At 54.1% G+C, this 26,659-nt stretch overlaps 1 protein-coding gene across 1 annotated transcript; it reads right to left on the reverse strand.

Moving 5' to 3' along the window:
- ADGRD2 (adhesion G protein-coupled receptor D2) lies at positions 1-26,438 on the reverse strand. The gene is made up of 22 exons (XM_025358859.1): positions 26,383-26,438; positions 25,434-25,501; positions 24,870-25,082; positions 23,916-24,557; positions 23,507-23,605; positions 23,035-23,120; positions 22,604-22,888; positions 20,996-21,107; positions 19,501-19,624; positions 19,017-19,122; positions 10,539-10,694; positions 9,148-9,251; positions 8,784-8,886; positions 8,326-8,479; positions 7,628-7,761; positions 7,436-7,551; positions 6,345-6,465; positions 1,557-1,598; positions 1,405-1,473; positions 630-752; positions 336-366; positions 1-101 (listed from the first exon to the last, which is right to left on the reverse strand). The coding sequence occupies exons 1-22, from the start codon at positions 26,436-26,438 to the stop codon at positions 1-3; spliced, it is 3,045 nt and encodes a 1,014-aa protein (XP_025214644.1).
- Between the last annotated feature and the right edge of the window lie 221 nt (positions 26,439-26,659).

Below are 26,659 nucleotides of genomic sequence, written 5' to 3' on the forward strand. Positions count from 1 at the left end.
TCAGGCTGGAGCCCTCAGAGGGTGAGGGGCGGGTGCTGGACTTGGGGGGCAGAGAGAGGGGAGGACAGAGGGAGGCAGGCTGTGCTCCTTGGCAGCGCCCGCTCAGACTAGGGTTCCATGACCTACTCTCTAACGAAGCTCTCCCAAGGGGTACTGCCTGGTCCCCGACAGGCCCCCAGTGCTCCCAGGGGACCTGTGGAGTGAGGGGAGGGCCTCTGCAATTGTGGGAGGTTGGGTATATTGATTTCAAATCACTTCCATCCTGGTACAGGGGGGCTTAGCGGGTGTCCTGGCCCAAAAAGAAAAGAGGGGACCCGCTGAGGTGGGGACTGTACCTGAAGCTTTGAATGCTGTCAGTTCCACAGCCTGAGGACAGAGGGGCTGTCACAGGGGTGGCTCCCACTCCTTCTGCTGCCCCTTGCCCTGGGGATCCTTGGCTATAGGGGCCTCTGCCAGCTTGCGGCCAGCAGCTCCCCCTCCCTGGGCCCTTCAGCCCAGGAACAGAGAAACAGATCCCAGGGAAGCCCCCATCCCGGCCCTACCCAGGCCCTGTGGCTTCCTGACCCTGCCTGCTGGCCTTGCCAGCCCCCTAGCAGAGCCCTGTGTGACCCACGCTGTCCCAGCCTCACCTGTCTCTCCGGGTTTGCAATGGAGGAGAAGGCTGAGGGGGTTCTAGGGCCATAGGTCCCTAGTGAGGACAATGCAAACTTTTCAGAGATGAAGGCAGGGAGAGCTCTCTCTGCTCCCCCATCCTGGGAGTGGGGCCCTCAGGATCCAATACTCTAAGAATCCACTCCAAGGTTTACCTCACAGATTAGTAATGAGGCCCAGAGAGGGAAAGGAACTTGCCCAGGGGCACACAGGAGGTGACTGGGAGCTAGGATTGGAACCTCTGGCCTGGCCTCGAAGTCATTCAACCCATGCCCTGCCTCAGAGCCCCGACCTCATTTACTCACCATCTCCAGGAATCCCCCAAACCCTTCTGCATGCAGCCCCAGGGAAGGTCACCCTGGACAAGTCTATGCCTGGGCCAGGCCCCAGGAGCCCGGGTTTCCTGGCAGTGGGGAATGAGTGACAGGACATTGCTCAAGCCACAGGGCTGCAGAGTTTCCTGGGCCCTGGTTTCCTTTTTTCAGATGGACTAAAAGGATCTGCCCTTGTCCTCCCAGCTCTGCCTGAGTGCTGGGGAAACTGAGGCACTGGGCAGCATCCCCACCTGGGTGCTGAGAGTACCTCTGAGAGTCGCGTGTCTCCGGGGTGGAGCCAAGGCTATGGGGCTCCCTCGGGTTGCCTCCCAGGAACCTGGGGGCCTCAGGCTGGTCCCCCAGCTGGCAGGGCTGGCACAGGACTGAAAGGAGAGGATGTGGGGGCTGGGACCTGGCTCTGGGGGCCTCCCGCCCCCACCCACACCCCCAGCGTCCTGAGCACCTCGGCCACCTTCTTCTCAGCCATCCTCTGCAGGGCGCTCCGCACCTGGGGGAATGCTTGGAGGTCAGGTCAGGGACCCTCCCCACCCCTCGGACCCCCCTCCCTGCAGCCAGCGCCCCCAGACTCACCTCGTCATTGCAGACAGCATAAACCAGGAAGATGTACAGGCCCTGAGGACAGACCCAGCGAGTGGGCGATGCCTCAGCCCTGAGCCCCCGACCCCATCCCCCATAGCCTGGCCTCGCCTGGGGTCCCGGCGCCCCGCAGGGGCAGAGACACTCGCAGAGATACCCAGAGACAGGCTGATGGGCAGTAAGTCGGCCCTGCCCTCGTGTCTGCCTGCGGAGGGGCAGCTGTGGCATTTAGCAGGACGGGGGACCAGAAGGGGTTTTGTCCCATGCAACCCCAACCTTCAGCCTCTGCTTACCAGGCAGCCTCTCTGACTCCAGTCCTCTGTGCCCCACCCTGGGCCTGTCCCATCCTCACCGCCTCGCTATGCTGTGCGGTAAGGTTAGGAGGGGGACACCTTCCTGAGGCTCCAAGGCCAAGTCAGGTCCTGGGACAACAGCCCTGGGAGTGCCTTCTCACTGTGCCTCTAGCTGAGTGGCCTTCACCTCCCTGAGTCTCCGTCTTTTCATCTGGAAAGGGGAGATGAGGCCGGGACTTCGTTCCTGAGGGGATGGGAGGTGCTGCCTGTGAGGGACTCACACAGTGGCTGGGGCAGAGCTGGCTCCCTCTTCCCACACCGTGGGACCAAGAGGCCCTCACCACCCTCCCTGCACCATCACATCTGGGCCCTCACTTGACCCTCGCAGCAAGTCTGTGGCGGGGGTGGATTCATTCTCCACATTTGATGGAGAGGGACCAGGAGCTGGGGGTGGGGGACAGAGGAATGGGTCCTAAGCTCCAGTGTGGTCCAGCCCTGAGGCTGTCCTGGGATCCCCCCTGGGCAGTGTCACAGGCAGCTGCTCCTGTGCTGCGGCCCAGGCAGGACGGCACAGGTGGGGGCCTGGAATTCCTTGGGGCCTTCCAGCCTCCCAGGGCTGAAAGCTGGAGCCCAAGAGCCTGGCTGGTCTCCCTGGTGCCCAGGCACCAACTGAGGTGATACCATCACCCCCATTCTCCAAGACAGACCCCAAAGACTCCCAGGTCCCCACGCCCAGCCTGTTCTTTCTCTGTAGCCTCTGCACTGCCTTCTCCATTCCATTTCCTTCTACCCACTCCTCACCACCCAAAGACATCTTTCCAAATGCCGACCCAAGAACACCAGCACCTGCCTGACGCCCTGCATGGCTCCCAACTACCCCAGGACAAAATTTGAGCTTTTCTTTCTTTCTTTTCTTTTCTTCTTCTTCTTCTTCTTCTTTTTTTTTTTTTTTTTTTTTTGGACAGAGTTTTCACTCTTCTTGCCCAGGCTGGAATGCAATGGCACAATTTTGGCTCACTGCAACCTCCACCCTCTTGGTTCAAGCGATTCTCTTGCCTCAGCCTCCCGAGTAGCTGGGACTACAGGCACCTGCCACCACACCCAGCTGATTTTTTGTATGTAGTAGAGACGGGGTTTCACCATATTGGTCAGGCTGGTCTTGAACTCCTGACCTCAGGTGATCCACCTGCCTCGGTCTCCCAAAGTGCTGGGATTACAGGCGTGAGCCACTGTGCCTGGCCAAGTCTGAGCTCTTTACGACAGCTTTGAGGACCCTATGCTGTCTGCCCCCCACACTCCCTCCTGCCCCATTTCTCACCAGCCTTACCCCTCATGTCTCCCCGCCATTTGACCCCACCATGCCCCTCCCCCGGCTTAAAACATTCTTTTCCCCCTCTCCATACAGCTGTCAGGTCTTGGCTGAGAGTGACCCCCTCCAGGTGGCCCATTCTGCCTCTGATGACCTGTTCCTCTGTCTCCACACTGCCTTGACCAAGGCCCGTTTTCTCTCGGCCTCAGTCACGACACACTGTGGTTGTGTGGTTTTAATGTCTGCCTCTCCCTCAGGCTGAGAATGTCACAGAATTCTTTGGCCCTGGGCATCTCCACGTCCCCCAGCGTGCAGGCCAGCCAGGGCACGGGGAGGTGCTAGGGGAGTGTGTGTTGAACAACTGAACAAAACAATGAGCTCACACTCGTGGGATTCCTAGCACGTGCCAGGTATCGTGCGTAGCCTTGGCAAATGTTATGTCAGCCAAACTCCACGATGATCCCATGAGGCGGGTGGGAATCTGATCCCCTTCAGTTAGATGTAGAAACGGAGGCCTGGTGCCACTTCTCCAGGCCTCACAACAAGGCTCTGTCCACCAGGGCAAGTGTGAGCTACGGCTGGTTATAGAAGTGAGGCTTTGCTCTCCCTGGACACAACCCGGCACAGGGGCCAGAAAGATACAAATGACTTACAGAGAGTGAATGAGGTTGGGCAGAGTTTCATCCCTGAGTCCCAGGCCTCCTCCCTGGTCACTTGGTCACCCTCCTAAGAGTGGGATGTACCCAACTTATGCCCAAGACTGACGGAGAGTGACAGGGGGATAGGGATGGAGGTGGAGTGCGAGGGGAAGACACAGAGGGACCTCGGTGGACACAGAGAGAGAGAGACCAAAGGAGAGGTGAAGGGAAAGGCTGTGCCTGGGGAGAGGGACTGAGAGAACAGGGCCCTGAGCCCAAGAGGGTCATGTGACTGTCAGCGGCAGGGCCCAGACCCCACTCCTGCCTTCTGAGCTCCTGCCTAAGGCAGCCGCTCCTTGCCTTCACCAGGTGAGCATCTCAAGGGTGATCTGAGGCTGCCTTAGGCAGGGGCAAGACAGGGTCATGCACATGGAGATGGAGAGGCAGAGATAAAAAGACCGGTGTCAGAGGGCTGGGCATGGTGGCTCATGCCTGTAATCCTAGCACTTCGGGAGGCCGAGGCGGGAGGATCACTTGAGGTTAGGAGTTCAAGACCAGCCTGGGTAACATGGTGAGACCCCCGTCTCCACTAAAAATACAAAAATTATCCAGGTGTGTAATCTCAGCTACTCAGGAGGCTGAGGCAGGATAATCGCTTGAATCTGGGAGTCAGAGGTTGCAGTGAGCCGAGATTGTGCCACTGCACTTGGAATGAGACTCCATCTCCAAAAAAAAAAAAAAAGCTAACAAACCAACCAACAAAAAACAATCCGGTGTCAGAGAGACAGAGGAGAGAAGTGGAGAAACATGAAGACAGACCCAGAAAGAGCCAGGTAGGGTCAGTGCCAGAAAAAACATCCACGGCCAGAGGGTGAGAGGGGCACAGGGAGAGGGGGACAGTGACAGAGGGGGAGCCTGAGAGACAGAACCAGAGAAGACTCAGGGACCAAGATTGGGACAGAGAGAGAGGAAAGAATGAGAAGTGACGGGAGGGAGCTGAGACGGTGCGATGGTGGCATTGCCCCATGGCTGTGTCTCTGCCCACCTGAGGGGCACAGGTGAGGACGGAGAGCATCAGGGATCCAATGCCCCATGATGTGGAGAGGGGCACCTGGGAAAGAGCTGGAGGAATCGCCATGGCAACAAGATGCCACCACCTGCCCCACCGTGTGACAGGTGGAGAAGCCTCGCCAGGGGCCAGCCAGACTGAACCCAGCCATGAAGCCCTGGGGGGCGTGGGGCTTGGAAGAGGGCTCCCCTGCCTCGTCCCCTCACTGAACACTTCATTTCTTCATCGTGGCCATGGTTTTTCTGCTCTACCAAGGGCAGCTCCACAAATACAGGGGCTTTTTGCTACCTCGTTCCCTGCTGTGGCCTGGCACCCAGCACAGTGCCTGGCACACCGGGCGAGCTGTGACTAGCACACGGACGAATGAGTAACTGGGTCCAAGCATGCTCCCAGGGACCAGCCAGGACCCATCTGCAGTCAGCTGGATGCCCTGTGGCTGAGAACACAGACTCTGGAGTGGTGTCCTAGCACTGATGCTGCCTCCTGGGGGGCCTTGGGCAGGTGACCCCATGAGGTCTCAGTTTCCCCACTTACAAGGCTTGTTGAGAGATAAAAATAGGAGCCTGGCCTGGGGCTCAGAGGGAGCACCCAGGCACTGTGAGTGGCTGTTACCACCTTGGCTCCCATTCTTCAAGGAAAAGATGGAGGGTCCCCAGCTCGGAGGGCACACGGACCCTGGGTGGAGTTTGCACCTGACTTCCTGAGCCTGGCACAGTCCAGCCTGGGCCCTCACCCACCCACCTTTTGGCCCTGAGAGGGACCCGGGCCGGGAAAGCGGGGAGCAAGAGGGGCAGGTGACAGGGAGAGGTGCCTGGCGGAATGGTCCAGGGAGGTCGAGGGAAAGGGAGGAGCCAGGAAGGGCCTCGGTGGGCCCCCCTGACTCCCAGCACCCAGCCCCCTGGCTGTCACTGCAGTTAATGTTCTGGTCCTCCACAGACCTGCCAATCCCCCAAGAGGGACCTAGTTGGCCCCCTCCCTGACACAGGCCCTGAGAGACCCGGGGAGCCCGGGCCCTTTCCTGCAGCCTCATGAACAGGCCTCCTCACCAAACCTCTTCTAAACGGCTATCCCAGCAGGCCGCAGACCCCAAGCGGGAGGTGACTGATGCTCTGCATCCCCTCCCCAGCTTCCTGGCAAGAACTAAGTGGCTCTGGCACCAGCTAAGGGGCTGGAATTTCTGCCAGACCCTGAGTGTCCAAGCACAGTGAGCCTTAACACCCTCTTTCTGGGCCTAAGCCTCCGTAGTGGGCAGAGGGGCCCCAGGAGCCTCCTGCACGAACCGCTGGTTGATTGGAGGTTGCCTGTTCCCCCCCACACTCAAAACTCCTTCTTAGAGAGAATGTCCCAGTTGCTGTTGAATGTCTCCTATGATGGAGGGCTCATCCCCCGCCCCAGTCCCTGACACCCCGGTCGTCCCCTCCGAGCCTTCATGCATATCAGGGCCTAGTCCCAGAAGATTGGGGCTGGAGGTACCTGAATGGAGTTGAGGCCCACGGCAGCGTAGGCCCAGGCGGGGCTCAGGTGCACCAGGATGCCCACCAGCCAGGTCAGGCCCAGGACAGGCAGCAGGACCAGCACAGGCTTCACTGTGGCCCTGTAGGAGGGCAGGCAGGGCTGACGGGGGTTGGAGGCCTGGGGAGCTCCCCGCAGGGTTCCAGGGATAGCAGCACCTGTAAGTGCCTGGAGTGGGGTGGCAGCTGAGGGCTAGGGCCATGGCTCAGCAGGACTTAGAGGGAGCCAGGACCTTTGACTGGACTTTGTTGCCCCCCTCCTCAGAGACAGAGGTGGCATGAAGTAGGGTAGTGGCACTTGGGAGATGGGGTCCCAGCCCCCAGCCTGGCTGGAAGGAACAGGGTGGTAGCTGTTCAGAGCAGGGGCCGAGGCCTGAGCAGTGGGAGCAGCAGGGATGGGGTCAGGACTCCCTTCTCCCTCTCTAAGGGCCCTGGGGTTCCCTGGCTTTTCGGGGGTCCCCCCAGCTTGGGCTGCCCTGTGCTTGGTGGAGGATGGGTGGGGAAGGAGAAAGCCAGCAAGGAGGTAGGGCTGGGAAAAGAGGCCGGCGGGGTCCCCCTCTTGCAGAGCGTGACCCCAGAGGGCGATGGGGGTCTTTGGCAGGAACAGGGACCCAGGTCCTCACCCTGAACTTGAACTTCTGGAGCTAACCCTGAACGTCTGGGGCTAGCCCTGATTTGAGGGTCTCCCCTACTTTGTCTCCTGTAGGCTATCAGTACCTTCCGTAGACAGTGCACCCCTCGAACAGTGGCTGATGTCCACAGCTCCCTCACATGGATCAGTGACCATCCCCACATGTGACACGCATGGGTGCATGGGTGCATAGGTGCATGGGTGCATGGGTGCATAGGTGCACAAGTTGACGTGCCCGAGCATGTGTGACACAGATGCAGGGACACATATGCACCCACATACTCAACACAGACTCGGGCATGGCCACACGGCCACGCTCTGGACACAGACTCGCACGTGCTCTCGCCCGGTGAGCCTCATGCCTGGCGCCGGCTGACCCTGCACTTCCCGCTTCCTCTTGGCCCCCCGTTCTGGGGCCTCACCATATCTGGGTCCAGATCTGCTCCTGAAGGCAGGGCTGTGGGCTCAACATGCGGGCACGGCGGCGGGCGCTGGACACGGTGACCATCACCACACGGGCCAGGATGCAGGTGTTGGCCTGGAGACCTGGGGTCAGTGGGTGAGAGGCCTTCTCCGTCCCCAACACGCCCCTCCCCTGCAGGTCCCCCGCTCACAGTCAGCACGAAGAGCACAGGCCCCACGAAGGCCCAGATGGCATATGTGTGCACGTTGAGCCAGCAATGTCCAGGGGCCACATAGTCACGGGGGAGCATGGCCAGGGTGACTGCCACAATGCCCACAGGCACGCCTAGGGGAGGGGGAAGGGGGTCTCAAGGCCGGGTCACCTGCTCTTTCTTCTCCAGGACCCAGAACCGCGCCCGCCAAGCTGCAGCTGTCCCCTACTGAAGGTTGTACTTGGGCCACTGGGGAGGTCCAAGGAGCAGGGCTGGGGTCTCTGATACTGTTGGGGTGGCATTGGAGCCACAGTAGTTTGGGAGTGGGGAGAGCTGAGGCTGCTTTGGAAGCTACAGCTGGGCGTCTCCAGAGATGGAGGCTGGGCAACTGGCTGGCTTCAGATTTGGGGAGATAGCACTGTGGATGGAGAGGGGAGGCTGGGAAGTGGAGACGGATTATGAGGAAGGGGCTTGGGTAAATTGGAGGTTAATAGGACTAAGGAAATTGAGGTCATGTCAGAGATGGGTGCTGGGTGTTGCTGGGTGCTGGGTGTTGCTGGGTGCTGGGTGATGCTAAATGCCGGATGCTGAGTGGTGCTGGGTGCTGCGTGCTGAGCGTGGGGCCGTGTTAGGTGGTAGGGTCGGCCATGCAAGGTACAGCTGGGGAGAAGAGAGTGCGGGCGCAGAGCAGGCCTCACCCCAGCCTGTGGCGTGGTAGAGCCGCATGCCTGGTCCCGGGTGCATGCTCACAGCTACCACCTTCCTCCACAGCAGCAGCCCCTCCACCAGCATCCAGGAGAATGCCGCCAGAAAGAGGAAGTGCATTGCGACTGTGACAGCCACACATGCCACCTGTGGGAGCGGGGGAGGGTGGGGATCCCCACCTAGGTCCGAGGTCAGACGCAGGTGCAGGCCGGCCCCGCAGCCCTGTGCCCAGCCTGGCCTTGCCAACCCAAAGAAGTGTCAGCGGGTGAGGCCTCTGGGCAGCAGCCTGGGCCCCGCTCCACCATTTGGAGCCTTTCCTCCCTGGGCCCTGCTCCTCCCCAGGGAAGTGGAGCCAAGTGAAAATGGTGGGGGGCAGGGGGTCACCCTAGGAAAACCCACAGGCACTTTCCCAGGCTTCCCTGGGCTTCCGGCCCACCCACTGACCGCCCACCTCATTGGCCTTGGCCCACTCGCTGGTCATGAGGAAGCCCTCTGCACAGGCCAGGGAGAAGGTGAGGTTCTTGTGGACTGTGGTTCGCTCCGACTTGGGGACCCTGGAGAGGACAGAGGAGTCCGTTAACAAGACCACTGCCGGTCCCCACACTCCGCAGGCCCCTGTCCTGCCCGGTCCCCTGTGCCTGGGCAGGTGGAGGGAAAGAAAGCAGCTCCACAGGGGACCCTGCACATCCTAAGGAGAGGCTGAGACCGAGGTTCTGCCGGGACCAAGGGTGGACACCCGACCCATGGGGACATGGAGGCCTGAGCGAGGCGGGGAGGGCCCAGGCCGCCAGGCTACGGTGGTGAACTCTCCTCACCCGGCCGCCACGAAGAGCAAGAAGGTGGTGGTGAGGGCGCAGAAGGACACACCACAGCCAACAAATGAGAGAGTCCTCAGCAGCGACTCCTCCTCAGGGCCTCTCTGTGTGGAGGGACAGAGAAACCCCCTGGCACCACCCAGACCCGACCCAGGCCAGACCTCGCCCCGTCTGGTGACTGTAAGGCCCCCCCATGCCATATTCACATCTGCAGTGCAGCAGCAGCCAGCAGGGCCCAGGCCTGCACACAGTAGGCATTTAATAAGCAGGTGTGAGCATGTCCTTCCCTCCTGCTGGCTCTCCCTAGACTGACCCCAACTGGCCCAGATTCCACCGACTGGACAGCTACTAAGAGCGCTGACCGATGTGCTCACGCGGAGGGATCCTAGGGACCATGGAGTGTCGTCAGAATGGGGCTGTGGGTGGATCGTTCATGATGTGGAAAAGCATCCACGCTCTGACTTTTCTTTTTTCTTTTTTTTTTTTTTTTGAGTCTCACTCTGTCCCCCCAGGCTGGAGTGCAAGTGGCGCAGTCTCAGCTCACTGCAACCTCTGCCTCCTGGGTTCAAGTGATTCTTGTGCCTCAGCCTCCTGAGTAGCTGGGACCACAGGCACGGGCCACCATGCCCAGCTAATTTTTGTATTTTTAGTAGAGATGGGGTTTCACCATGTTGGCCAGGCTGGTCTCCAACTCCTGACCTCAAATGATCCGCCTGCCTTGGCCTCCCAAAGTGGTCGGATTATAGGTGGGAGACACCATGCCTGGCCCTGACTTTACAGGAAAAGTGCATTTGGTAACCTGTTTTTCTAACGTGCCCCTCAACATGCCAGGTGACCCCAGCATTCCTGAGGCTTAGGTCCCATCCCACTTGACTTCTCAGCAAGTGACCACTCAGGGCCCCTTTCCATCTCCAGTGAGTCCAGCCCCTCCTGATGTCCCCTTAGAGTTTCCCCCCAACAAGTTGTTTACAATTTATTATTTACTCATTTATTTTTAGACAGGGTTTTGCTCTATCACCCAGACTGGAATGCAGTGGCATGATCTTGGCTCACTGCAGCTTCGACTTCCTGAGCTCAAGCAATCCTCCTGCCTCAGCCCCCTGAGTAGTTGGGACTACAGGTGCGAGTCGCCATGCCTGGCTAATGTTTGCATTTTTTGTAGAGATGGGGTTTCGCCATGTTGCCCAGGCTGGTCTTGAACTCCTGGGCTCAAGTGATCAGCCGCCCAAAGTTCTGGGACAACAGGTATGAACTATTGCACTCAGCCCTGTCCCCCGCAATCTATGACAGCTGGCATCCCTCAGAGGCTTCTTCTTACTACCTACTGGCTCTTCTCTTCACCTGCAGCTAAGGACCCCCCTCCTGACACCCCCTTCCCACCATGCACTCACCTGTACTTCATAGATTTGCAGCAGGACGGCAAAGCTGGTGCTGTGGTTGCAGAAGCAGGCGGTGGAGTCCGGGTACAGGGCAGCCACGGAGCAGCCCGTGGTGGCCCAGGCACCCCCTGTATGTGGGCTTGGGGGATGGGGAGGGAACAGAGGGCTCTTGAGATAAGGTGGACAAGGGGGTGAGGGGCCAGGAGCAAGCAGGGGAAAGGCTCTCCCCAAAGCCTGGGGCCCATCACCGCCCTGCCTCTAACCAGCTACGTGACCTTGGGGAGTCACCGCCCCTTCCTGGGTCTCAGTTTTTCACCTATAAAATATGCTTGACATTCTTAGGATGGTAGGAGGGCGGGGCTGATACCAGTGATCGCTGTTTATCAACTTCATTAATTACTGAGCCACTGGGACCAAGGTTCCCTACCTCAGCTAAAGATCCAGGGCAGGGAGCCGGGCTAATCCCTGGAGCCTGCTCTGCTCCTTCAAGAGCCCTAGGGCCCTGGCCTCAGATAGATCAAGTTCAACACCCATTTGACAGATGAGTCCCTTCCTAGGCATCTCACAGAGTGAGTGCTTCCTCCTGCACATACTCTCATGACAGGGAGCTCACTACCTGCTGGGTAACACATCCTCCTGCCCCAGCTTGTCCTAGAGCTGGGAGGAGCCTGGAGTCACCCTGAAAGGCAGATGGTGAACAGAGGTCAAAACCATGTGTAAGTCTTGCCTCATCCCCAAGCAGAGTGGACATCTTTTTAAAAAATCATCTTAAAGGCTGGGTTCGGTGGCTCACTGTAATCCTAGCACTTTGGGAGGCCAAGGCGGGTGGATCACCTGAGGTCAGGAGTTCGAGACCAGCCTGGCCATCGTGGCAAAACCCTGTCTCTACTAAAAATACAAAAATTAGTTGGGAGTGATGGCGGGCGCCTGTAATCCCAGCTACTTGAGAGGCTGAGGCAGGAGAATCGCTTGAGGGACATGGAGGTTGTATTGAGCCAAGACTGCACTACTGCACTCCAGCCTGGGCGACAGAGCAAGATTCCATCTCAAACAAAACAAAACAAAAACAAAAAAACCCTGGAAATGGAAACTAACCTGATACTGTAGTTCCAGAAAGCACAGACAGGCTCCACCAGCTTGTGACGGAAGGTCTGGAGGCAGGAGACAGGGACAGGGCAGGTGCATGAGCGTGGATTGAGCAGCACGGTGCAGGTGTGAGTGTGGATGGGAAAGGAGAGAGACCAGGAGAATGGAGGGATGCCAAGGACTCTGCATTTTAGGGACCGGGGGGTTGCCCACCATGCATTGTGGATGAAGGGGCAGAGGGGAGGCAGAGGGAGGAGAGTGCAGACTCTCTGGTGTGGAAGGTGGAAAAACTGGGAACGAGCTAAGCAGCCATCACTGGGGAGTGGTTAAGCAACTGTGCCTCTCCTCTCCTTGGGATACTGCCTCTGGTAAGATGAACACACAGACCTCTGGCTACTGATGTGGAAAGATCTCTGTGATACGTTGTTCAGTAAAGGAAGAATTCACAACATTGGGCACATAAGCCCATTTATTTCACATAAGCCCATTTATGTGAAAAATTAAGGTCTGCATACTTGTGAAAACACACACACACGTACACACATAGCATGCGTGGGAGCAAACACACAGTGAACTTAACAGTGGTTAGGTCTGGGTTTGAATGTGTTACGATGCATGTGTTAGTTCTTTTGTAATTAAACAATGACAAAAATATAGATTTTATAACATGTCATTAAGCAGTGAAGACACATCAAGCGGCTAGTGGTACCAGCCCCAGTCTAGGTAGTGAAGGTAGCCTGAGCTTGGGACTTGGGCCATCTGTCCTGACTGGCGAGGGTGATGGTAATCACACCTCACTTTGTGTCTTGCCAAGCACTTTCATGTCCTTTATTGTAGCTGATCTTCATAGCAGCCTAAGAGATAGCTATAAATTCTTGCAATTTCAGATGAGGAAACTGAGGCTCAGAGAGGAGGGTTAACCTGCTCAAGATTTACACAGCGCCATGCTTTGCATGGCTCCACTGAAAGAGCAAGGGTTTTCATTTTGCAAAAGGAAATAAATATATATAGTGTTATGTGCCCAGAAAACAGCTTAAGTAAAATGCACCAAAATGTTCATAGCGGTTATCTCTGGGTAATAACATTTTGTCTTTATCCTTCTCTATATTTTCTGAATTTGTCACAATGAGTAACACATTGCTTTTATTTATTTTTATTTTAACATATTTTAAATTATTAATATATAAAAACAATCTCAAAAATTTATCCTTTAGAATATTAAACAAGGCTGGGCGTGGTGGCTCACTTTGGGAGGCTGAGGCAGGGGGATCACTTGGGCCCAGGAGTTTGAGATCAGCTTGGACAACAAAGTTAGATCCTGTCTCTGTGAAAAATACAAAATAAAATTAGCCAGACGTGGTGGTACGGACCTGTAGTACCACCTACTTGGGAGGGTGAGCTGGAAGGATCGCTTGATCCCAGGAGGTCGAGGCCGCAGTGAGCTGTGGTGGTGCCACTGCACTCCAGCCTGGGCGACAGAGGGAGAGACTGCCTCAAAAATAAATAAATAATAAAAATAAAAATATAAGCGAAATTGACAAAGTTCTAGCCAGACTGTCCAAGAATGAAAAAGAAAACATCACTGTAGCGTCTACAGATGTGAAAAGGATCATAAGGAAATAGTATAAACAACTCTGTGCCGGAAATTTGACAACCTGGATGAAATGGACACATTCTTTGAAAGGCACAAATTACCAAACCATCTCAAGAAGAAATAAAACACCCAAATAACCTGTATCAATCAAAGAAACAGAATGCACAATTAAAAATCTTTCCACAAAGAACACACGAGGTCCAGAGGAATTCACTGCTGAAGCTGATCAAACATTCACAGAGGACAGAACTCTTCCCAACTCATTTTATGAGGCCAGCATTAATCTGACACCCAAACCAGAGGAAGACAGTACAGGAAACTATAGAACACATTATTCATGAACATAAACACAAAAATCATCAACAAAATACTAGCTAATTGAATCCAGCAATATATATAAAAGATATATATATATAACCATAATCAAATTACACTGATCTCAGGAATCCAAGGTTGGTTTAACACTTGAAAATCAGTCAGGGCAATTTACTAGATTAATGAAATAAATGAGAAAACCATATGATCATATCAACGTGCAAGAAACATTTGACAAAATTCAAAGGCCATTCATGATAAAAATTCTCAGCAAACCACGAAGAGAAGGGAACTTCATTTGATGGACATCTACAAAAACCCAAACATCACACTTAACGGTGAAAGTCTAGATGCCTTCCTTCTAAGATAACGAATGAGACAAGGATGGCTGGCCTCACCATCCAATTCAACATTGATCCAGAGATCCTAGCTGGTGCAACAAGGGAAGAAAAAGAAAGAAAGGAAAGGAAGAAAAGGGAGGAAAGGAAGGAAGGAAGAAGGAAGGCAGGAAGGAAGGGGAGACAGAGAGAGAGAGAGAGAAAGAAAGAAAGAAAGAAAGAAAGAAAGAAAGAAAGAAAGAAAGAAAGAAAGAAAGAAAGAAAGGAAGGAAGGAAGGAAGGAAGGAAGGAAGAAAGAAAGAAAAGGAAATAAAGAAAGGAAGGAAGAGAGAGAGAGAAAGGAAGAAGGACAGAAGGAAGAAAGGAAGAAAGAAGGAAAGAAGGAAGGAAAGAAAGAAAGAAAAAAAGAAAGGAAGGAAGAGAGAGAAAGGAAGGAAGGAAGAAAGGAAGACAGAAAGACATGGATTGGAAAGGAGAAACAAAAACTGCCTTTACTTGCAGACAACATGAGCATGTATGTAGAAAATCCTAGAGATTCAGGAAAAGAGCTACTGTAAGTACTAAGTGAGTTTGGCAAGGTTGCAGAATATAGTATCATTGTACAAAAATCAATTATATTACTGTATACTAGCAATGAACAGTTTAAAATTAAGAAAACAATACCATTTCTGGTAATATCCAAAACTTTGTAATACTTAGGAATATATTTAACAAAATATCTCTAAGATCTGTTCACTGAAAGGTATATATCACTGAGAAAAAAATGTAAAAACCCTAAATAAATGGAAAGCTATGTCTTGATAATGAATTGAAAGATGCCAGTTCTCCCAAATTGATATACAGAGTCAATGCAATGCCAATCAAAATACTAGTAGGTTTTCTATAGACATTTATGAGCTGATTCTAAAATATATATGGAAATGCAAAGAATCTAGAATAGCCAAAGTAACTTTGAAAAAGAACAAGGCTGAGTGTGGTAGCTCGTGCCTGTAATCCCAGCACTTTGGGAGGCCAAGGCAGGTGGACTGCTTGAGGTCAGGAGTTTGAGACCAGCCTGGGCAACATGGAAAAATCCTGTCTCTATGAAAAGAAAAAAAAAAAAAAATTAGCCGGGCATGGTAGATCGCCTGTAGTCCTAGCCACTTGAAGGGCTGGGGCTGAGGTGGGAGGAGGATCCCTTGAGCCAGGGAGGTTGAATCTACAGTGAGCTGTGTTCATACCACTGTACTCCAGCCTGGGCAACAAAATGAGACCCTGTCTCAAAAAAAAAAAAAAAAAAAAAAAAAAAAAGAAAAAGAAAAAGAACAAAATTAGGCCAGGCACGGTGGCTCACACCTATAATCCCAGCACTTTGGGAGGCTGAGGCGGATGGATCGCGTGAGGTCAGGAGTTTAAGACCAGTCTGGCCAACATGGTGAAACCCTGTCTCTACTAAAAATACAAAAAATTGACGGGGCGTGGTGGCATGTGCCTGTAATCTCAGCTACTGGAGGCTAGGGCAGGAAAATCACTTGAACCTGGGAGGCAGAAACTGCAGTGAGCCGAGATCGCACCACTGCACTCTAGCCTGGATGACACCAGAGATCACACCCATCTCAAAAAACGAACAAACAAACAAACGAAAAGCCCAAAAAACTAAGTTGAAGGATACACTACCTGATTTCAAGGCTTACTATACAGACACATTAATCAGGACAGTATGAAATTAACATAGGGATAGGCATATAGATCACTAGAACAGAACACACAGCCCAGAAATAGATCTACACATATACAGACAATTGATTTCAACAAAGATGACAAGAAAATTCAACGGGAGCAAAGAATAATCTTTTCAACAAATAGTGTTGGAACTGGTTGTCTATATGGAAAAAAATGAACTTCAACCTTTTTACCTTCATAATATATGGAACTTAAGTTGAAATAAATTATACACCTACACGTAAAAGCTAAAGTGATAAACTTCCTTGAGAATATCTGTGTGACCTTTGGATTGCCAAAGCTTTCTTAGATAAGATACAAAAAGCATGAGCTATGCAAGACAAAAATTGATAAATTGGACTTCATCACAATTAAAAACTTATCTTCCAAAGATACTATTAAGAAAATGAAAAGCAAGCCACAGACTAGAAGAAATTATTCACAAGACATATCTCTAACAAAGGACTTGTATCCAAAATATATACAGAATTCTTACAACTCAATGATAAAACAAATAATTTAAAAATTGGGGAAAAGATTTGAAGATGCATTTAACAAAGGAAGATATATGACAGCTTAATAAGTGTATAAAGAGATGCCCAGAATCATTGGTTTTCAAGGAATTGCAGCTTAAAACCACAATGAGATATCAATACATGACTATTATAATGAATGACATTTAAAAACACTGACAAGGATGTTGGCAGAGGTGTGGAGCAACTGGAACTCTCCAATGCTGCTAGTGGGAATGTAAAAATGGTTCAACCACTTTAGAAAACAGTTTGACAGTCTCTTAGGAAGTTAAAATACACTTATGCTACAACTCAGCAAGTCTACTTTCAGGAATCTACCTAGTAAAGAGAAATCATTTATCCACAAAAAGACTTGTATATGAGTGTTCATACCAGACTTATTCATAGTAGCCCAAACTGAAAACAAGTCAAATCTCTGTCAACAGGTAAATGGAAAAACAAATCATGATACATCTATATACCTGAATACTACTCAGCAGTGAAAAAGGAACGAGCTACTGAAAAGTGCAACAACACGAATGATTCTCAACAATGGGACCTGAGCAAAAGCCAGGCCTCAACACATACTAGATGATTCCATTTACATGAAATCCTAGAAAAGACAGACACAGGGCTGGGCACAGTGGCTCACACCTGCAAATCCCAGCACTTTGGGAGGCCAAGGTGGGCGGATCACCTGAGGTCGGGAGTTCGAGACCAGTCTGACCAACATGGAGAAATCCCATCTCTACTAAAAAAAAAAAAAAAAAATACAAAATTAGCCAGACGTGGTAGTGCATGCCTGTAGTCCCAGCTGCTCAGGAGGCTGAGGCAGGAGAATCGCTTGAACCCAGGGGGCGGAGGTTGCAGTGAGCCGAGATCGACCATTGCACTCCAGCCTGGGCAACAATGGCGAAACTCCATCTCAAAAAAGAAAAGAAAAGAAAAGAAAAGAAAAGAAAAGAAAAGAAAAGAAAAGACAAGACAGACAATCTACGGTTACAGAAAGCAGGTCAGTGATTTCCTGGGGTAGCAGCATGGAACACTGACTGGGAAGGGGCACAAAGAAGCTTTTTGGGAAGGTAGAAATGTTCTAGACCTTGAGTGGGGCAGTGGTACACATGTATATACACTGGTCCAAACTTGTCAAATTGTATGCTTAACATGGATGCATTTTAGCATATGTAGATTTAGACATTTCAATCAATTTGATTTTTTTTTTTTTTTTTGAGACGAAGTCTTGCTCTGTTGCCCAGGCTGGAGTGCAGTGGTGTGATCATGGCTCACTGCAGCCTTGAACTCCTGGGCTCAAGCCATCCTCCTGCCTCAGCCTCCTGAGTAGCTGGAACTGCAGATGTTGTGCCACCTTGCCTGGCCAATTTTTCTATTCTTTTGTAGGGATGAGTTCTCATATGTTACCCAGGCTGATCTCAAACTCCTGGCCTCAAGCGATCCACTTGCCTCAGTCTCTCAAAGTGCTGGGATTACAAGCATAAGCTACCACGCCTGGCCTCAATCAATTTGACTTTTTTTTTTTTTTTTTTTTTTTTGGTCTTGGGAGGATATATACAAGAGACTGATAAGCAGTGGTGTGTGTGTGTGTGTGTGTGTGTGTCCAAGATTACTGGTTGTGAGCAAAGAAGATGGCTTTCTCTGAAACATTCCAGTGTTTCAGAAGGGAGAAGAAATTTGTGTATTAAACGTGAAATGAAATTTAACATATCTTGGAGATCTTTCCATGTCAGTTTATACAGAAATATCCCAATCCCTATACAACTTTCAGTTGACTATTCCATTGCACACTTGGTCCCTATTACCTGCAGGAGATGGGTTCCAGGACCCCTAAGGATACCAAAACCTGCCAAGGCTCAAGTTTTTTATATAAAATGGCATGCTATTTGCATATAACCTACACACATGCTCCTGTATACTTTAAGTCATCTCTAGATTACTTGTAATACCTAATACAACTTAAATGCTATATAAATAGCTGTTATGCTATCTTGCTTAGAAAATAAAATATAAATGTATTAATAGCTGTTATACTGTCTTATTTATGACCCCCAAAATAAAAGTCTATAGATGTTCAGTACAGATGCTATTTTTTCTGAATATTTTCCATCCATGGTTGCTTGAATCCTTGGTGGTGAAACCCTCCCATATGGAGAGCTGACCATATGTATCTACAAAACTTGTTTTTTTGTTTTTTGAGATAGAATCTTGTTCTGTCGCCCAGGCTGGAGGGCAGTGGTGTGATTTCAGCTCACTACAACCTCCGCCTCCTGGGCTCAAGCGATTCTCCTACCTCAGCCTTCCCAGTAGCTGGGACTACAGGTGTGTACCACCATGCCTGGCTAACTTTTATGTATTTTTAGTAGAGATGGGGTTTCACCATGTTGGCCAGGCTGGTTTCGAACTGCTGACCTCAAGTGATCCGTCCTCCTCAGCCTCCCAAAGTGCTGGGATTACAGTCATGAGGCACCGTGCCCAGACCTACAAAACTTTTAAAGGAGTCCCCTACTGATGGACATTTAGGTTATTTTTATTTGTATGAAGCACATTCATATGTGAAGGCCCCTGCACACACACTGCGGTGAGTGGATGAAAGACTCCATGAGAACTAACAGGTTTTCAAGTTACGCAGACCTAGAATGAAATCCCAGCTCTGCCACTTACAAGCTGGGGCCAATAATCAAGCTGTGAATAAAGTACACAGTTGGAGGAGTAATGAATGCGCCATTCATTAATGCCACCTGCCATAAGGTGCCCCTGCAGTCAATCACTTCCCTTCCCATTCCCTTGAGGACAATGGAGGTGACTTGCAGGTACATTTTGTGTGCATTCGTAGGCCTTGGTTGTCCAATGAATAAATATTGGGTGTTGGGGGAACTGAGCCAGGACACATGCACCAGGATGGCTGCTTCCCAGAAACGCTACCCAGTACCTGGGCCTGGTGCTGCAGATGAAATCTCACGGCTATGCTGACTTCTCCAGTGACGTCCCACACTTCAGAGGAGATGATGGCTGACCCCACCTGGGTGCTTAGGAACCTGTGGGAAGAATGGGAGCTTTCAAGGGTGGCTGTGGAGGAGGGATGGTGCCTGGCTGGGGCACGTCACCCAGGCCCCTACGGTGGAGGTGGCAGCCTCTGTGTCCAAAAAGGTATCAGGAATTATGGCACCTGGTTCAGTCTTGCCTTGGGGACTTGCTGGTAACTTGGATAAGTCCCAACACAGAAGCCAGAACCCCAGATGGGAGTTGAGCCGTGTTCACCTCTGGCAGGTGCGGAAGTGTGTGTGTGTCGGGCAGAGGTGGGAAACGGTGGGCCCTGGGCTGCTAAGGACACACGCACCCACCAGAACGCGGGCTCTGGCCTTCCTGGGGAGGGGACACAGGCCCTCACAACCTTCCAGGTGGCGCCTACTCACCTCTGCACCCTGTTTGCTTCCTCTGAGCTGGCAGGGGCCTGGGGCTGTAGGTCCAGCCCCTCTAGGGTATGCTGGAAGACTCTGGAGGTGAACCAGCTGTGGATCACGGTGACTCCAGAGAGGCCTGGCTGAGTGGAAGGGGCACCAAGGCACCACCCGGTGGCTGGGCAAGCACCACCAGCTGGCCCTAAGGGTGATGCTCTCCCCACTCTACAGATAGGGAAACTGAGGCTCAGAGAGGTTAAATGACTTCCCTAATATCACACAGCTAAGAAGTGGAACAGTCAAAATTCCAAGCAGCCACAGTCTATGTGCTTAACCTCACATCTCCAAGGCCCTTTGCCCCTTCCCCTAATCCCCCACCACTGCATGGCATCAAGCATAGGGGGTCTCCCTCCACTACCCACTCCCGAGGGAAGATGTGCGTGGTTCCATGGAGGAGACTAAGTGAACACCACTATGTGGTGGGTGCTTTTAACCTCATAAGCCACAAGGCAAGTAGTAATGTGCCCATTTTACAGATGAGCAAACTGAGACTCTGAAAGATGAGTAGCACAGCTAGCAATGGTTAGAGCTGAGGTTTGACCCAGAACCCAACGGGGCTCTCGACACCCCCTCATCCTCACCCACCTTTTCCGAGGAGTCGCCTCGCTTCACCTGCAGGAATGTGGATATGGCCGGGCCCCTCTGGACGCCCACCGGGCATTGTGAAGAAGCAGCCCCTCATGCTGGCCTCCCTCAAGCGTAAGCTGCGTACCTCCAGGCCTGGGGGTAAACGGGGCTGGGTGGCTGGACCTCCGAGTGAGGTCTTTCTGCTGAGCAGGCCCAGCTAGCAGGGTCTGGATCTCTCTCTTCCTGCCATAGGCCTCAGAGTCCACCATTCCTGCTCAGAGAGGTTCAGCAACTTGCCCAAGGCAAATCTGACTTTTCCAATTCCAGGGGAAGGGGGTCACTGAGAAAGGAGGGGGGGCGGTCACCGCGAGGCAGGACCTGAATATTGATGAGTCACCAGAAACTGATGGGAGCCCAAAGGACACGTGTTTGTACCTGAAGCTTCACCACAGGTGCACCCCCATTCAGGCTACAAACATTCACCGAGTGTGTACTTGGGCTTGGCCCGGAGATGCAGAGACGGCTTGCCACTCAGGGAGTGTCCCGTGGAGGGAGATAATCCCATTATGTAATTGCCAGAAATGCAATGAGAGACATGTTCAAGGTTCTGGGGTAATAGAGGCAGGAGGAACTGTCTCTCGGTGGAGGATAGAGCTAAAACGGGAAGGCTTCCTAAAGGGAGTGATGCCCACGCGGGGTTCTGAAGGATGTATAGGCATTTGCTAGGAGATCAAGGGAGAGAGGGCATTCTGGATTCAGGGCACAGCGTGGGCAAAGGCAGGAAACAGAATAGAGTGCCTGTGGAAGTGCAGACAGCTCCCAGTCACCAGGGTGAGGAGGGAGGTCTGAGTCCAGCCGTGTGGGCAGGTGGGTGCAGGCTCACCAGCATGGCGGTGCTGGATGCGCATTCGGGGCTGCTCTGAGGTCATTGTGGTGCTCAGCAGGGGTGCCAGGCGCTGCACACTCGCCACCAGGGTCATAGGCCCACCAACCACCTGGGAGGATGCTGCATCTCAGCTTCCTGTCACACTCTGCACCCCACTGCTGTCTGCCCTGAGTGCTGGAATGAACGCTCCATGATGTGGGAGGTGGTCCTACCCTCTCCAGACCCTCTGTGGCTCTTTAAGGACTCCAGGATCAAGCCCTGGGTCCTCAGGTTGACATTCGAAGCCCTGCGTGCCCCAGCTTCCTTCGACCTATCCAATTCTATCTCCCAAGCCACCCCATCCTCCTGTTTGTCAGCCAGGGCACACTCGGAAGGCTGGGCCATGCCTACCCCTTCGCTGTGACTCAGTGCTAGACCTGTAATGGTTGTTCAACACTGAGATTCCAAAAGGAAAGCCATGGGTGGGAGTGGTGACAGCAGGGGACGGAGTAGAGGAACCTGCATTCATGGGGCACCTACTCTGTGCTGGGCAAGTCACACTGTTCATCCCTAATGCCTCTCCATTGCCTTAGCAAGGCTGGTGTGATCATCCCCATTCCCCAGGGAAGAAAACTGAGCTTCAGTCTGGCTTTCCCCAGTCTACTGCAGTGTCTCGGATCCCTAATCAACTATGGGCTTGCACACTTCCCAGGATGGGGAGCTCACTACCCATAGCGAATCATTCCATAGAACCAGCCTCCTGTGTTACGCCGTTTTCCCCTACCCCCATGTCCTAGTCCCAAATCTGTCCTCTGAGGCCCACCAGGGGGACCAGGTTTGCTTCTTCAACCCCAGATAATTTGCAGGCACTGTTCATGATTCTTGGTTTCCCCCCTGCTCTGGACTGATCACTCCCAGGCCGACAGCCACTTCTGTCTGGACAAGGTTTCCAACAGCCTCTCCATCTGAACAGCACCTCTCATGTTGTCCAGGGTGTCTGGGCTGTTTAGGCAGACAAGGTGGACTGTTCACTCCGTATAGATCCCTCACTTAAGGTGGTCAGCAGGTTCTTGGAGATAGGGGAGGCTCTTACTGACTGGCGGCTCTTAATCATTTCATTTAACTACAGAAGCTATTGGTCAAGTGCAATTTTTTTCTTTTTTTTTTTTGAGAGTCTCACTCTGTCACCCAGGCTGGAGTGCAGTGGTGTGATGTCGGCTTACTGCAACCTCCACCCGCTGGGTTTAAGTGATTCTCCTGCCTCAGCCTCCCGAGTAGCTGGGATTACAGGCGCCCACTACCAGGCCTGGCTAATTTTGTATTTTTAATGGAGACAGGGTTTCACCATGTTGGCCAGGCTGGTCTCAAACTCCTGACCTCATGTGATACACCCGCCTCAACCTCCCAAAGTGCTGGGATTACAGGCATGAGCCGCTGTGCCCAGCCTCAAGTGCAATTGTTTGTGGAAATTAAACTTATCAAGTAGACAAAAGAGAAGCTTCTCCCGATAGATGCAGAGATGGAGCCCAGAGCTAGGTGCTGACTCCCCCAGAGCTACACAACCAGCTAGTGGCTAGGCTGGAACCACAGCCCAGGCCTCTGCCCACCCAGCCCTGCCAGCCTCACCTCACGGATGGACAGCCATGCGTCAGCCACCTGCTCCTCCAGGACCAGACTGGCCACAGATACAACGCGTTGGCTCAGCTGCTCCCAGGGGCCTGTCAACAACAGCTCAGGGTCCCCAGCCCCGAGGGCCACCACCCTCTTCAGGAAGCGCACAACAGCCAGAAGTGCGGCCGGCCCCAGTGGAGCCATCTCCATCGCCAGGACATGCTCCAGAAGGCCCAGGAAGCTGGAGGCCTCCGCTGGGGACAGGGTCCCATGGGCTTCGGAGAGGGGGTCCGGGAGGAGCTGTGGGCAGAGGAGCCACTGACTCTGGGTCTGGTTGTTATGAGGGGATCCCCCCAGGAGCCACACCATTACAGGGGAGGAAATTGAGGTGCAGCGAGGTGACCCACAGAGCCCCCAGGCTCGCCAGCCCCTGAAAGGGAGCTCACCACAATGTCATTGGCCAAAGCATTGACTCGGCTGATAACATCCTGGCCAGGCCACGACTGGGCATCCTGCAGCCGATGATAGGTCTCTGCAAAGGAGTGGATGCCAGGCTGGGCCCCGGGCAATACCCCTGCCCAGAGGTGCCAGCCTGTTCAGCGACCTCTACCCACCACGTGCTGCCCAGGGAAGGAAGAGCACCTTGATGGCTGTGTGTCCAGAGTCTTACACACAGTGTTCTAGATGGGGAAACTGAGGCACAGAATGGCAAAAGAGCTTGCCCAACGTCACACAATTTGGATTCACCCTCAGGTCCGTCTGAACCCACTGCTCTGTGGCTTAGACTCCATGGAGACCTTGAAGCTCTGAGATGATTCTGAATTCCCAGACTTTGCCAATAGCTCACCCCCTCTCAGTCTACTCTGGTCCACATCGGCTTTCCCTTCAGCAGAGCCCAGGGGCACAGCCAGGGCGCACCTGTCCGGTAGCAGCAGAGGAAGAGCTGTGGCTCCAGGCAGAGTTCAGAGCCCTCACTGCGAGGTGCCGGGTTCCACGTAGGGCACTCCTCGGAGGGCACTGGCAGGCGCGGGGCAGCTGTTAGGGCTCCCTAGGGGTCCTGCGCACCCTGGCGAGCCAGGATGCACGGCCCCGGGGTTAGGGGGCAATGTGAAACCTGAGAGAGGGACACTGTGGCCAGCTCGGGGTAGGGGTAAGGGGGAGGCTTATGCTGGGACCAGGCTTATGCTGGAGTTCGCTGGCACTGCAGCCTGGAGAGGGCGTGGTCAGAGCTAGGTGTGGCTTGGTTGGCAAGGGGTGGATCGAGTTCCAGGGTTGGAAGGGAAGGATTCGGGGCCATGGAGTGGGGCCGGGGCGGGGCGGGTCGTACCGGGACAGAGAAGGCGCACCCACACCATGGGCAGCAGCGAGGGTGCGATGTCCAGGGCGCCCGGGTCCCAGCGGAAGAGCAGGCCCTCTGGGGGCGGCGCGCAGGCCTGTGCCTGGTGCAACTGCGCGGGACTCAACGCCCGCGCCCACAGGTGGAAGTCGGTGAGGTTGCCGCTGAAGGCGTCACGCTCCGAGAAGCCACCGCCCAGGGAGTCCTGATCCTGGCCCAGCACTAGGATGCTGCCGGACGGCACCGGGTGGCCGGCGCCCAGTCCCCGCGCCCCAGCGCGCCGCCTCCCGTCGGAGAACAGCGCCCAGCGCCCGCCCCTCTGCTCCCATGTGGCGCACACATGGTGCCAGCGGCCGTCGCCGCGGAAGGCTGCGAGGAAGGGCGCGTGGTGCCCACGCACCACCAGCGCAGCGCGCACTACGCCCCCTGGCTCGGCGAAGGCGCGCAGCTGCAGCGCGTTGGGCAGCGCGGGCGCGGCAACGGAGAAGAGCGCGGCGGGGTCGGGCGAGGCACAGTCCCACTGCACGTGAGCACACGCGGTCAGCGCCGCCAGCTCAGGCAGGGGGCTCCGCAGCCGCGCCGCGCGGTCAGCCGTCTTCTCGCCAAACACCAGCACTGCAGTGGTGCGGGCACCTGCGGGGACACGTGGGCCGCGACCTCAGTTTCCTCCCCTGTGAACATGGTCCTGCTCCTGCCCTTTGGCTTAGCGGCGGGGTCTTTCCAGGCTTTGGGGTACCTCCCCACCTCAGGAAGGAGGAAATGCGGGCTAGCGTTCCCCTGCCCAAGAGTCAAACCCCGACGTCCAGTCCAGGGCAAGGGAACCTGGAGATGCAATGGGGTCTTACTCCCGGCTCATTCTGCAAGTATTGTCACTGTGGGCTCCTATCTCTTAAGGTCACCCGAGCCTCTGCCCCTTGCTCCCATTTCCCAGGGGCCCACACTCACGCCTCTGCGGGGGTCTCTGCAGAGGCACCTCTCTTTGGCCCACCCAGACCAGATCGCGCAGCCGTGAAGCAAGAACCCCATCAGGGGGCTGCAGTGCCAAGTGGCCAAACTGCTGCTCGCAGGACTCTTGGGCCTGCCACCAGCTCAGTCGCTGTCCAGAGAACTTGCACACCCCACCTGCAGTCTCCACCACCTCGCCAGGGGCCACGGGGGCTAAAAACGATAGGAGAGACGGGTGGGGGTGCATTTTGTGAGCATCTGACTCTTCCAGGGCTGGGCGGAGCTAAGGACACTGGGCTTGGAGTCATTCGGGCTGGATGGGGCTGAACCCCGCCATGTCTATGGCCCCCTGAGTCCTGTCCTGCTGCCGAGCTCGTTTCGTCATCTGCACAATGGCAGGAATGAGATGGAAACCAGTGAAGCTTTCCTTGCAGGGCCTGGTATGGTGGGGATGAAACTAAATGTCACTCTTCCCCTCCTTTGCATTCTAAGCCAATGCATGCCTTGGATCACAGACTTGCTTAGCTGGGGGATGGGGACCCTCCCTGGGGGGATCCCTCATACCAACCTGGGCCCCAAGGATTCCTTGATTCACCTGAGGAATTGGAGGGGGTCCCAGAGAGATTTCTGATCTGGGAGAGAAGAAGACAGGTGGCGGTGGGGCAGCCCTCCCCGCACACTAGCTGTTATTGAATGCCTACTCTGGGGGTGGGTGGGAGGGGGCATTCAGTGGAAGCTGCAGGCTCTGCAGTCAGACCTGAATTCAAATCCCACCACTCAGAGTGGGATCTTGGGAGGGCCCTTCACTGCCCTGAACCTTTTCCCTGCATGAGGAGTAAACAGGCTGATGAGTAAGAGGGGTCGCCCTTAGTGAGTGCTTTTATTCCATCTGTGCCAGGGCTTATCTTGCGTAACCTTTGCAGTGACCTCATGAGGTGGGATGGCCACTTGGAACCCTTGAAGCTGTAAGTCCCCTTGACTTCCTCCCAGGCACCGCCCTCCCAGAGGTGAAGGTACCAAGAGGCAGAGGAAACAGTAGCACCACGGTGCCATCCTGGATCCAACAGAGCAGGTGACTGACAGCAGGGGTCACAGGCAGGCCAACATGAACTGAGGAAAGAAAGTCACAGGAAAGCAGCTTGGCATCCTGCCTTGCTTCCCCCTTGGATTTCTGCAGGGTCCCTTTGCCCTTTGCTTGGCTCCCAGACCCCACTGAGCTGGGAACCAACCAGTGGGCTGGAAGCCCAGGTGGCCCTCCCACTAGGGACGACATTTACTTGCACAAAAGATGGTCTCCAGGAGCCCCTTCAGGACCGAAGCAAGGAAACACTGTTGCCCTGGAGAGCTGGGAGAGGAGGAGGCAGCAGCAGTCGCTGGCCAAAGAGGGGCGAAACAGAGCTCAGGGTCCCTGCGGGGGTGGGGAAGTTCAGGACCAGGTGGCTTCTTTGTGTTGCTTGGTGTTCTCTGCCAAGGCTCTGCTTCCTCGGGCCTCTACCGAGTTCCCTGGCCTCACCTGTCCACCGCTCCTCGGTGCCACCACCTTTCCCCTGCTCCCCAAGGTGCGTCCATTTCTGAATTTCCCTTCTCCAGACCTGTGACCATGCCATCCCTCCTGCCTGGACTGCCTCCCAGTCTCTCAGTAGTACCTCCTCCAGGTTCGGCCTGCCGTTCCCGCTGGTGGGTGTGCCGCAGCCAGGCGCTGTGCTCAGCGGGGATACCCTAACCCTGGGTGATCTGGGGGTCACTCCCATCAACCTGGGGGACTCCGCCTGCAGGGAAGAGCCTCCTGG

This window comes from Theropithecus gelada, chromosome 15, assembly GCF_003255815.1.
Source record: "Theropithecus gelada isolate Dixy chromosome 15, Tgel_1.0, whole genome shotgun sequence".
NCBI classification, from domain to species: Eukaryota; Metazoa; Chordata; class Mammalia; order Primates; family Cercopithecidae; genus Theropithecus; species Theropithecus gelada.

Bases quoted from the DNA above. Each gene is read 5' to 3' on its own strand.
- ADGRD2 (XM_025358859.1), bottom strand. From the start codon at position 26,438: ATGGACGCACCTTGGGGAGCAGGGGAAAGGTGGTGGCACCGAGGAGCG. The intron at 21,108-22,603 runs GTGAGGCTGGCA...GCATCCTCCCAG, and splicing joins CATGGCTGTCCATCCGTGAG to GTGGTTGGTGGGCCTATGAC. The intron at 753-1,404 runs GTGGGGGCGGGA...CCCCACTCCCAG, and splicing joins TCAGGACGCTGGGGGTGTGG to GATGGGGGAGCAGAGAGAGC.